General features: G+C 45.2%; 1 protein-coding gene across 6 annotated transcripts in view; it reads right to left on the bottom strand.

The window, feature by feature from the left end:
• LOC116494392 (integrator complex subunit 6-like) overlaps nucleotides 1-2,825 on the bottom strand; it is a 37,188-nt gene extending 34,363 nt beyond the window's left edge. For 4 of the 6 annotated variants that reach the window (XR_004253858.1, XR_004253859.1, XM_032196265.1 and 1 more), the window contains exons 1-2: nucleotides 2,639-2,823; nucleotides 2,433-2,510 (exon numbers count right to left, since the gene is read on the bottom strand). Coding sequence is in view for 4 of the 6 variants with exons in the window: in XM_032196265.1 (XP_032052156.1) it covers nucleotides 2,433-2,510; nucleotides 2,639-2,749 (189 nt within the window). In the remaining 2 variants the exon portion in view is untranslated. Of the gene's footprint in view, nucleotides 1-2,432; nucleotides 2,511-2,638 lie in introns of all 6 variants that reach the window. The other 2 variants (XM_032196267.1, XM_032196268.1) reach the window with 1 other exon arrangement.
• Nucleotides 2,826-12,582: the final 9,757 nt, after the last annotated feature.

Raw genomic sequence — 12,582 nt, 5'->3', positions numbered from 1 at the left:
TCCTGGTATTAATAAGGTAATTAGGATACACTAGAGAAGGACACCATAAATACCAGTAAAAAGTCTTGAGAACACATCTTCAGCTTGGAGAAGAGTCGTGCTGTTGCTGTAAAGCTCTCTGCTTGAATAAGAGACAGGGCAACAGCCTAACCGCGCTAATTTATGTGGTGCCATGAAGTAGTTGTGTAATAGTTAAACTGAAGTTGTGATCTGTTAACTATTATAAGCACGTATTTTTTGATTCGCAGCCTGTTCCCACTGATTACTGAGTTTTGAAAAAATGTTTTTACATTCTTTAAGGTCTAATTTGAAAATCAGCAAAGTAAAAGGAGAAAGAATTTCTAAAAGAGATAGACATGGCATGTTACAAGAACCAAAACATCTGTTTCCTTGGTCATTTACTGTATTTCAAATATGATTTAATCTTAAAATGGGTATCACATAGTCCCATTTATTTCAGTCATTATCTACTAGAATTGAGAACACAGATGCTCATTAGGACCTGGCGCTTAGGGACATGGTTTAGTGGGTGATATTGGTAGGAGGGTGATGGTTGGACCAGATGATCTTGCTGGCCTCTTCCAACCTTAATGATTTTGTATTTATTTAAAGCGTAAGAATTTTCTTCAGCAGATCTGGAGTACAGCATGTGATAACAACCTGTAGCATTATCACACAGATCTCCAACCAGAAGAGTCACTTTAATAATAAATCACCAGGATCCTTTCTAGCACCGCAGTGGAAAGGTTTCTTCCTCAAACAAAAAAAAAATGCCCTTCTTGTAAAATACTTGACACAGAACTTAAAGGAAAAACCCTTAACACAGGAAATTTATGGTTAACGGTGAGGTAACAGAGACTTGGTTTTCACATCTAGCCACAACCAGGGATGGGAAAAAAGGATGTGTTATGTCTTCAAAAAAATGTAAGAAATTAATAAAAAAAAAAAAAAAAAAAAAAAACTCTCCCTGAAGCAGGCCAAGGTCTTTTGACAAACTGTAAGTTTCTGTAACTGAAATATGATGGTTCCAAGTCACAGAAATATGAGTACTTCTGACACCCTCTTCTAAGGGAACAGAAGGGAAAGATGTAATAACAACAGGACGTAAAGATTTAAAAATAATGTGAAGTCCTAACAGCAAATGACTCACAAAAGCCACTTATTCCTTCAGAAATCAGGCCGTACTTTTAGTTGTGTGAATATATTGCTGATGAAAAGACCCAAGATTCATGGGTCTTGATAATTAAGTTCCCCTATTACCAAAAGATGTGGACAGACATCATCAGCAAGCACAACTGCTCTTCACAACTTTTCTTCCAAGTTTTACTGGGGGATCTAGGCAGGGCCATCTCTTCTTCCCTGGGATAACCAACAGGTTTTATGTGGGCTTGTCGCACACTGGAACAGGCTCCCCAGGGAAGTAGTCACTGCACCAAGCCTGTTGGAGTTTAAGAAGCGTTTGGACTGTGGACTTAGTCACATGGTCTGAATTTTTTGGGAGACCTGTGTGGTGCCAGGAGTTGGACTCAATGATCCTTATGGGTCCCTTCCAACTCGGGATATTCTACGGCCTTCATAATATGTGCCTAAGGCCCCAACAATTCCCATAAAACTCCTATATTGTTCAGGGCAAATATACCGATCCAGTGTTCCTCGAGAGGATACTAAAGCTTGGGCAACAACCATGTGTTCTGTAGAATGCTTTGAACACTGTCAACGTCAGCTGAAGGTCCGTGTGTGCGATTTGGAGGCTGCAATTTAAGTGTGTCACCATTTTCTCCTCGTGGTGCCGTCGCCGTGACCAACGCCAGGCCCCACGTGCCTCAGCGCTGAGGAACGAGGAGAGGGCGAGGAGCCAGCGCCAGGCGGCTCGGCTGGGCAGGAGGCTGCCCACCCAGCCACAACCACGAGGGCGTAGAGCTGGTGCGGGTTGTGAAAAGCAGCAGGAAGAAATAAGGAGATGGAGAGAACGAAAAAAAATAAAAAAAAAAATAAAAAATAAATAAAAAAAAAAGGCTGGAGGCCGAGGAGAGGAGACGAGAGGCGAGGATGAGGCGCGGCCCCTCGGAGCCGCCTCACGGGGGGCGGGCGGGCAACGGCCGCTGAGGGGAGGGGAGGGGCGGGGAGGGGGGGGCGGGGCGCGGCGCCATCCCGCCTCCCCGGCGCGGCCCGGCCCGGCGGGGCGGTGAATCACGCTGCCGCCCGTCTCCTCCCCCCCCCTCCTCCATCTCAGCAGCGCCCTCAGCCTCTCTCCTCCATACAAAAGCAAAATGTCCGCCATCTTCAGCGGCCGCTGCCGCCGCCGCCGCCGCCGGGCCGGCCGGGGGCTGCGCCGCCTCCCCGCGCAGCGGGCGGGCGGGTAAAGGAGGAGGAAGAGGAGGAGGAGAAGGGGGGGGGGGCACCGCGTTGTGCGGGGAGGGGGGCGCCGTTACCTTGATGCAGTAGGGCGGCTCGTCGAAGGTGACCAGCATGTACCTGTCGCCGCGGCTGGCCGGGTCCCGGGCCCGCAGCTGCGGAGAGAGCGGAGAGAGGCGGCGTGAGCGGGCCGGGGGTGGAAGGGAAAGGCGCAGGAGAGGGGGGGGGGGGGGGGGGGGGGGTTGGTGTCGGCGGCGGCGGCTGCCCCCAGCCCCGCACTCACCTTCATGAAGATCTCCACGGCGCCCTTGGCGATGTCCAGGTAGCTGGTGCCCAGATACGCCCGCTGGTTCATGGAGGCGGACGTGTCTATGAGGAAGAGGAGGATCGGCATGGTCCAGGCGGAGCGCCGGGCACCCTGCGGGGAGGAGGGGGGCGGCTCGCTCCCCCGGCCGGCCGCTCCGCTCCGCTGGGCTCCGCTCGGCTCCGCTGGGCTCGGCTCGGCTGCGCCCTGCCCTGCCCGGCGCTGCGCGGCTCAGGCTGTGTCCGTGCGCGGCGGCTGCGGCTCGTTACTGAGCTGCTGCCTGTGTTCGCCCAGCCTCAACTTCTCTCCCCTCAGCTTCCACCAGCACCATGTGACCAGCGCGCACGCCATTGGCTGCCAATTATACCCGCATTTGCATATTCATGGCGGAGGGGAGCGGGGAGGCGGCGGGATGACGGGGAACGGAGGGGGGGGGGGGGGGGGGGGGGGGGAGGCGCTGACGAGAGGCTGCCTGCGCGCGCGCGCCGCCGCACCTGTCAGCACGCCCCGCCCCGCCCCGCCGCGGGGCTCCCCGCCCCTCGCCACAGGGGCCGCCCGCCCCTCACGGCCCCCCGCGGCCCGGCCCGGCCCGGCCCGGCCCCGCCGCCCTGCGGCCGGGAGCTGCGGGGAAGGGGCCGGAGGGGGCCGCGCCCCGCGTTAACACGGGCAGGGCCCGGCCGCGGGGCAGGCCCCAACCGCCCCCCCCCGCCCCCCCTCAGCCGTGAGGGGATGAGAGGGGCTGAGGAGCTCGGAGCGCTGCGGCTGCCTCCGGGACCGTATCCAAAGCACACAAAAGCAGCACTGTCAACACGTATCTTAGTTAACAATAATAATTAAGGAGCTCATAGCATTCTCCACTGCTTTTACAATCGAAGGCTCTTTCCACACTTCCCCACCCGCCCCCCAATTTGAACAATAGGCCCAGAGGCAGCTTTCGCTCCCGTACTTAGAATTATTGGGGCAATGCTGTTGCTTCACAACACCACAGGTAAATTCCCAAATCCCCGTAACAAACCATTGCAAAATGCAAACGTTTGTAAAGACCATTACCTACCTTGACCAAAATATCCAGAAATGTAAATCCATTTAATTCAGGGACATACTTATCCCTTTTGTCATTAAAAAAAAAAAAAAATCCAAATACAGGATAGTGGCAAGTCTCCATATTGTTTTTAGAAAGACATTTGTGGTAGGTTTTTGTTTTTTTTAAGCCTCTGCAAATATTTAATATACTATTATGAAATTATTTAATTGCAGTGCACCGTAAGTGGAGAAATTACTAGTTAAGAAGCAGCTCATTTTGAAAACAAATACTATCAAACTTGGAGACTCTCCATGCCATTATCTAGGCCCCCTCTCTGAGTTGTGTATCTGTAAATGCAACTGCGATTAAAGTTTTTGAATGTTAGAAATCATAGCAGAAACTCCAAAAGGGATAAATAATTTTATGTATTAGTGCACACCGATGGAACCAGACTGTAAGAATCGGGGCTTCAATCTCTACACATAAGAGAAAAAACACAGATACCATGTGGTTTTGGTTTGTTTGTTTTGTTTTTATACTGCTGCATGTCTGTCTGTAAAGACAGTTCCTAGATATGAATAGATTTGCTAAGGACTGAATGGAAAATAAACTATTGGTACAAGGTGCCAGCTAATACCGCTAGGTCCCTGCGCTGAGAACTTGATGAGGCCACCTATGCATTTCTCTCACATCAACGAGATGAGGTCAGAGACTAACTTTTGATTCCAGCTGACCTCAGCCAATTCAAACTGGCAACCTAGAGGCCCCACGTCCTACAGTGTCCTCAAGTCAGGCTGTATGAAATGCTAAACAATTAAAAGCTCATACTTTCACCATTTTTTTTTTATTTTAACTCCAGACTGCAAGAAACCTAAAAGCCAGTTCTCTCCCATCCAAACATAATATTTAAAGGTCAAGACAAAACTCTCTTGTTTCCAGTTTCAGAGGCTGACCTTTCCAAGGGCAGCAGCAGGCAATGTTCACATACTCTCCTCTGTTGAGAGTTTTAGCTTTTGGAGCTTGCTCCTGCTGGACACCACAAGAGCTGAAGTCTAGCAATTTTCTGGGCACAACACAAGACATCTACTTAATTTAACGAGACTTTCTTTATTCCTGAAAATAATGGACACCATGGTTGCTAATGTGCATGAATGCAGTTAGAGTGGTTCTTTACAGCTACTCTATACAAGCTGTGTTTGCACTGCTGACTACCTGGCAGCTATGGTGACAGACATTTGCTACATCTATAAAGTTCAAACTATTCTTGATTTTCAATTGAAATTACACTCATCTTAATTTCTTCAGCTGTGATAGTTAAAGAAATTTTCTCTATGGGGAAATTAATCAGAACAGCTACTGCAGATTAAGCTCTCCTACAATTAAGTATTTTGAAATCACTCCTGCCTCAAAGTTCTATCCCACAGTAAATAGGAATGTTATTCTATAAGAATGTTTTCCGTCAATTTCTGACCAAACAGATGAGTTGTATTTTTCCCTGTTGTGCTGATAAGTTATTATTTTTCTGTTCCTTGTCCTAGACAGCTTAACATCTAAGCTGTTGGCACTAACAGGATTTTAGCTCTAACAATCTTACTTCTTAACACTTTTGTATTCCTTCATCTGTTACTTTTTTTCTCACTTAGCTATTTTCTGCCTTGAACAAGTAATATACCTGTGAGACTCTAGGCATGCTCCTTTAGGCACTAAAGGACGTCAGCTTCAGCACCAATTAGCCATCTGAATTTGGGACATGCTTGATACCTTAGTCAGAAAATATCTGCTGAAAATCTGGATCAACAGCTAAATCCTGCACTCCTCCCTCCACATCTGTGGCTCCCTATCTCGGCCTTGTAATACAGCTGCCCTGATGACTTTCCTGCTTGATTTAAAAAGCTTCAAGCCAGAGCAGAAGCAGCAACCATTCCATCACGGTAAAAATACTGATTAATTCACTTAGCGAGGTGAGAAGTATAAGCCCTATCATACAGGAAAGCAGTTGCCACCAGGGCTAAGGGACTTACTCACTACCATGCGAGATAAAAGTTTCAGTACCACAGTGAGATTTCACAGGTGCTTAGCTCTTAGCCAGACATAAGTCTATACTGTACCTGTCAGAAAGATGAAATCTCTCATTTCCATTAAGAATTCATGTGCAGTATGAAAGGTAAAAAAAAAAAAATGTACCAGGTAACTTCCTCTTTCCACAGCTCTAGTAACTACACAGCAGAGTGAGAATACAGAATTATATTTGAGATGGCAGAAGCTGAGCAAATTTAAGCCCTTTGATATTTTGTGCTGTATCAGGGCTAAATATTCTCACCCATCAGCAGTTAGCCACTCTTAAGCCAGACAGTAGAACAGGACAGGCTGCTTCTGCCAGTCTCACAGGGCCCCTTCTGAAAAGAGGAAAAAACAAACAAACAACAAAACAAATAAACAAGCCAGCCACAACAAAAGCAGACCAGTATGTTCCAGGATATTGCTCAGCAGCCGCCATTGTGTGTGTGATTTTGTAACTACACTACAAACTTCCACAGGACTGTAACTCAGCCCTTATAGATTTCTGCCCCCTTCACCTGCTCCATACCCTTTCTGTAATCATTCCACTAAAGACAACAAAGAGTTTGAGAGTCTGAACCAAAACTTGCCTTAATAGCAGCCAACTCCCCTCTGCCTTCCAGGAGTTTGGGTTTGCAAGTTAGAGGAATGTAACTGTAACTAAGGTGCAAATCCCATATTGCTGTGGGCCTCCCAGCTTTGCACGAATTTCACATTTTCACAGACTTCTGTGAATTCAAAAATTCCATTTTCAGTGTAAGGAATAAACAACAAATACATGCCCTGACTGCAGCACATTTTCTGCTGATTTACTGACTGTACATAAATACTACAGTGTAATTGTCATTTTTAACCACAAAAAGAGAAAGCTGTATGCTTAGGAAAATAATTCAAGGAACATCTGAGAATTTCATTAAGTCTTGTCATCTCTTCCACGTACTTCAGCAAATGAGGCCTATTACTGAAGGGGTGAAGTGCAGCCAACATCGTTTTCTCTCCTCTCCCCACCACATGGGTTAGGCCTTTGCCATGCCTGACAGAGCCTGGGGAGGTGGGGTGAGCGTGCACATCAGTCCAGCTGGTACCATGCTAAGGAGAGATGTGAATCTCCAGTTCCTAGAAAGCTGCTGCCAGTAGGGTACAACGTGAGGGCAGCGACAACGCACAAGCACAGCTCCACAAAACAGACTGTAACTGCCCCGTTCTTGGCTCTTTCAAAGCCAGGAAAGAAACCACAACCTCCAGGCCCTTGCAGGGCTGCCAGATGCTTCCACCAAAGCGTATCACAGCCCAAAGGGCTCCCAAGTACCTTGGAAAGGCTTTCATGTGAGCACAGCTAATAGTGCCCGCGGTCCAAAGGTGAAAGACAGATCACCACAGCCTGCGTAACAGCAGGCATGGTTTAATTTCTATTTTGCTTTAAAAAAATAACACAAAGACTATGAGGAAGTGATTGGTTGCCTAAGATGGTGGATCATTTTGCAATAATGGTAGATAAGCAAAATTCTAACAAAATGTCTGCGAGAAGACATAAAATAAATCCATGAAGCAGCACTTTGAACAGCAAAACAAGCTGGAACAAATTTCCAGACAGGCAAAGCTTTCCATGCAAGAGCTGGTTTCAAAGTCCAAGAGTCTCTCTAGGGAAGAAACAACACTCAAAGTTTGAAAAAACAAAACAATAACAACAAATGTTCTGACTACTGCAAAAAGTAGTAAAAACTTAGTTAAACTTAGTAGTCAAAATTCAGTAAATTTAGGAAGCTGGAGAAATGAGTTGCTATAAATTCGAAGATGAGAAAAAGAAATTAAAATACTGGACATACCTATACATATGCAGAGAGATACAAAACCAAATGCATGTTCTTTAGCTCGGTACATCTTTGGGATCAAATTGCAAATAGCATCTGAATAAGACCCTGTATCTCTCACTGCGTTTTCCCCACAAAACTATTCTCTCTCTCTCATACATGCTGGGAGACAACAGAGCTTATTCTGGGGAGGAGAAAGGAATGGGAGAAGGATTTCTGGCCGTCTGAGGCAGGAGCTATGTGTGCCAGGCAGTCACAGTCACAGAAAATGGGGGCTCAGAGGCTGGAGTACAGGAGCCCTGGGGATGCTCTAACCTGTAGGTGCATTTGAGTTGACAGCCAGCCAAGAACTGCGTGAAATTCCCTGTTACTTCCTTTTACTGGTCTTATGCTAAGTGTTGCTAAGCTGTACCTGGGAACCGGGCCAAATCAGCTTGGGATCTTTGGATGAAAGGCATTATAAAAAAATCCAGAGTATTACCCATGTGGAAAGCAACAATATGAATTAAATGAATGTGCAAAGTAGCAGGATTTGTTTTTTATTACATTTTACTAGGCAAAATATAAAGACAGACTAAAGAATTGCTCCATGTGAGGAAAACTACATCTTTCTGCCTGGGTTTCTAAGAGGAAGAGTCATTAACGCAGTGTATCATTACCAAAACTGACACCTGAAAACACACATTTTTTAATAGACTAGAGCCAACAGGGAATGGCTCTGAAAGTCGTTTTCCTCAGATAGCATATACAGATCTGTGCTACCAAGAAGTGAACACCACTTCATCTATTATCAGTCGGCATTTATGACAAAGAGTACCCATGTAGGTTAGAGATCTGCTCTGAACCAACAGCTCTCATCATGAAGGTAGAGTCCAGCCTGTTTCATTTCTGGACACAGTTATGACTTTCCACTACATACATAGCTTGCCTGCAACAGAAGTTCTCCCTTACAGAGTTCAAAGTATCTCCCGCAGAGAAAGTTTACCTAACCTTACCGTGCACTCCACATCCTGCTTGCGCCTGATCCAAAGCGGACCAGACCCTACTGTGAGTCAGGGAGTCTCAAACCTCATCCAGGCCCATGATTCTCCAGTTTGGGCTCTGTAAGCCACCCTTCAGCCCTCAGCATCATTTCAGTCCATGGGGGAACACCCACTGTCTCCAGGTAGCATGGTGTCGTGGCAAGAGGGTAGTGTCTTAGAAAAAAAGATAGGGACATTCTCCAAAATACGTAGGAACACTACAGCATGGGATGTTAACTCTGTACTTAGTGCGTCTTGACTTGAGAATTACTGTTCTTGAACTGGAAATCTGATATATTAACACTTCCAACATTACTTTAATAGGTCATTATTATCACCTTGCTGGAACTGAACTCTTTCAGGCAATCAATAAATACATTTATCATCAGAAAACATCCTGCAATGAAAAATGCTTACAGTTAAATATAACACCTTCGCAAAATTATTTTTCCCCCCCTGAAAAATTCAAAGCTTAATACTAATGGCCATTCTTTACTGAAGACAGTTACAGAAGCGGAAAGAATCATCTGCTTGGAACCCAAGCTTCAGTGCCATGTGAGCTCTCACCATCCCTGCTACAGACCTTCACCAGCATCATCTATATTCACCTGGCCTTCCTGCCTTGGTTTCCCCAAGCTGCGCAAGGGCTTATTTTGTTGTTGTCATTCCTCCCCCCACCCCCAGTCCCAAAGCCAGTCAAAACTGTGCCAAGCCCTCACTAAGGAGGCAAGAGAAATCAACCCTGCCCTGTAGTTCTCTCAAGCTAATTTCAGACATGATGTAATGAGTGGGTGGTAACAATACAGCAAGGCAGGACAGGAGAGAAAGGCCCAAGCAGCGCTGTTGCTATTAGAAGGAAACTGAGCAAAGAGCAAGTGCAAGAGAGAATAAAACAAAGATCCTTTCATTCTTCAATAACATGGTATTTTGTTTACACGCATACAAGACAAGGAAGGGGAAGCAAACACTTAGGTATCTGGTAGGTGTTTGGAAGAAACGAGTTTCCAGAAAGAACTTACTAGGCAGGGATACAACCTTTGTCTTGCTAGACCAGCTAGCTCTGTGCAGTGTTACATGAAAAAAGGAGACGGCAGGAACAGACAGTGCAGTGCAGCAGAATTGCCAGCAGGACAGACCGGATGGGAAATTCAAAGAACTGAGACACAGCAGCAAGCAAGAAATAGGTCTGCAGAGTCTTGAAGAGTCAGCTTGAATCTGATGGAGTAAGGAACAAAAAAAAGGGCACAAGGTGGAAAGCCTGTGTGACTGAAAGGGCAGCAAGGTGTTTCCCAGCAGGTGCTTGCCCCTGGGTCTGAAGATAATTGCATTTGCCTCTGTCAAATTGGGTGTTTATGCCAGATAGGAATATAGATGAGATACCGATTCTTTATGTAATTTCTCTTTTCTGTCTTTTAAGATTTATCCATGACAGAAGATACTGTACTTATTCTGGACTAAGTGGAGGAAAACCAAACCAAAATAAATAAATAAATATTCTGCCCTCTCTGTTCCTGTTCAGCCCTGCTGACCTTGCTCAGTACAGCCTGAATTGCTGCACTTCCTGATCTCTCAGGTCCCGATTTTGTCACTTCCTTGCACTCGCGCAATTTGTGTGTGTGTTAAGTCTGAAGGTTTGCTGGCAGCAAAGGAGAACTTCAAATCCAGACACTTCTCCTGTTTACTTGCTGTGTGCTCTTATCTACTTTTGGATATGAATGCAACCTCAAACTGGAGAGGCTTACAAGAACAGAGTTTTCACTTCCTTTCAGAAGCTTTTGGCAAATTCTAAGAGCTGAAAGCTAATTATTTTGGCACAAAGAGGCACCAAAGAATCTTTTAACTATGGCATTCCTGTATAAGGTTTCCTTGACACTTTTGTCTGAGAGAAGGAAGAAAGAGTAGTAATAAAAAGCCCACATTTATCTTTTTGAGATACAGAACAGCTTCACTACAAGAAGAAATTAAATAGGCAAGAGTTCTTCAGGTTGGGAAAAAAAAAAAAAAAAAAAAAAAAAAAAAAAAAGATGACCGCAGAGGGAAACGATAGCTATAAAATCCTGAATGGAGAAGGTATATACAAAATAATTGTTCACATTCTCTTACAGTATAAAAGCTGAGGGGGCATCCAACAAAGTCATTAAGCAGCAGGTTTAAAACAAACACCCAAAAGGAAGTATTCTTTCATCCCGCCCATAATTGCATAGTGGCAGTCATTGCCTTAAGAGACTGTGGAGACTGAAAATGGATTTTAAAAGACATTACGTAAATTCATGGGGGACAGTGTGATCAATAGGAAATAAAATAGCTAAGATGAAATGTTGGGGTTTTCAAATCCTTATCCTGCTGATTTCTGAAAGCCAAGAGGATACACCAAGCCAAGATTATTTTACATGTATACTTTTTCCTCACCTCTAACCATCTGCCACTGGCTGATCCTGGAAACAGCGTGGCAGTTCCTGTTACTCAGCGCAGAGCTACAAGGACGAGTGTTGCACATCAGTAATGAGCAGTGAACGGTTCTCTGCATTCTCCTGCTTGGCTCTTCTTTATCTTCTGGCAGGCTTCCTCCTAGGGTAGGAAATACTTTTGGCAGAGCTTCACAATCCAACCCTCCTCCCATTTTCCCTGCTGCAACCATACTAATAATTGTGCAGAGAGAGAATATTGCACTCACTCTTTCTAGTTAAGTGCAAATTTCAGATTAAAAAAAAAATGAAAAATGTAATTCTATGTTTTCATATTTAATTGTAGCCTCTGTAGCTCATATTGAGTTTTCAAAGGGTAGAAAACGCAGCTGTCCTCCATTCTTGGTCAAAAAGCTCCCCAGTCCCCAGTAATGATTTGATACTCTCCACAAAACAGTAGAGACAAATTAAGGCCATCAAACAACAGCTCTCCATAATCAAGTGAAAGTAACAATTTACCTCAGACAGCAAAAAGACGAGGAAAAATACAAACAAAAGAAAAAAAAGAAATTACCACGCTGAAGTTACTCAGTTTCATTTTTAAAAAGTAACTTTAATAAAAGATTTTATATTCACTATTTATGAGACAAGAATTTACAATTATGATTATGCCCAGCTTTTTTTAAAAAGCTGTAATAATGCCAATTCTCTTCCAAACAACTTCAGAACAGTCAGAAACATTTTCAAACTTTAATTATTCCCTATTCAGCTAAATCTATTGTGTTTGCAAGGAAAGTCCGACTGAACTGCGACTTTGTGCCAGCTATTTCCCATGTCACAACATGCTCATTCGTCACCCCAACACTTCTCCAGCTTTGCGCAACACTTACTCTACAGCCTGCCCATGCCAAGGGCAGGCAGCTTGTCCCTTATCCCCCAGCTGCCCTACTGCTGCCCCCTTCAATCTCCCCTTCCTCCCAACCCATATTCCTCCTGCTCCCTCATTTTATCATCCAGCAGCAGGGCAGAAAGGAAATAGAGAAGAAAGCAGCAGAGAAAGGGGGAGGGAACAGGACATGGTGGGTGATCGGTGCTGGGCACAGACTTTACGCATACACAAGAGAGGATTGAAAATTCAAGGGGAAGACCACAAAAGCCTAGTGATGGTCCAGCACAGCAGAAATACCCGATGAGCCGCTGATGACTCAAGGTTTCCATAGCACTTGTATTCTCAGCTTTGGAGCACACTAAACAAAAAGTACAAAGCAAGTGGTACTTGCACTAAGGCAGGGGGGTCCTAAGTGGTTGCCCAGTGCTACTACAAACTTGGTTCCCCTGGGAAGAAAATTGCCAGTACTGGACTGGGCCTTTTATGGGTTAGTATCTCAGTGCCAATGACTTGGATATTCCTACCAGGACCACACAGCCCTGTTGTCCCTCTCCTCAGTTCCTGCTTGCATTAAGCAACACAGACAGAAGAGAAAGTAAAACTGCAGGAAAACAGAACTAAGTGAAAAGTAAAACAGGGGAAAACACTTGAAAAAGTAGTTCTGAAAAACATAGATCAGAAGGTAAACAAGCACAGAAAGAAGCACAGTTCTAA

Source organism: Aythya fuligula, chromosome 13 (genome assembly GCF_009819795.1).
Source record: "Aythya fuligula isolate bAytFul2 chromosome 13, bAytFul2.pri, whole genome shotgun sequence".
NCBI classification, from domain to species: domain Eukaryota; kingdom Metazoa; phylum Chordata; class Aves; order Anseriformes; family Anatidae; genus Aythya; species Aythya fuligula.
The sequence above is the reverse complement of the archived record's forward strand: the minus strand, read 5'-3'. Positions and strand labels throughout refer to the sequence as shown.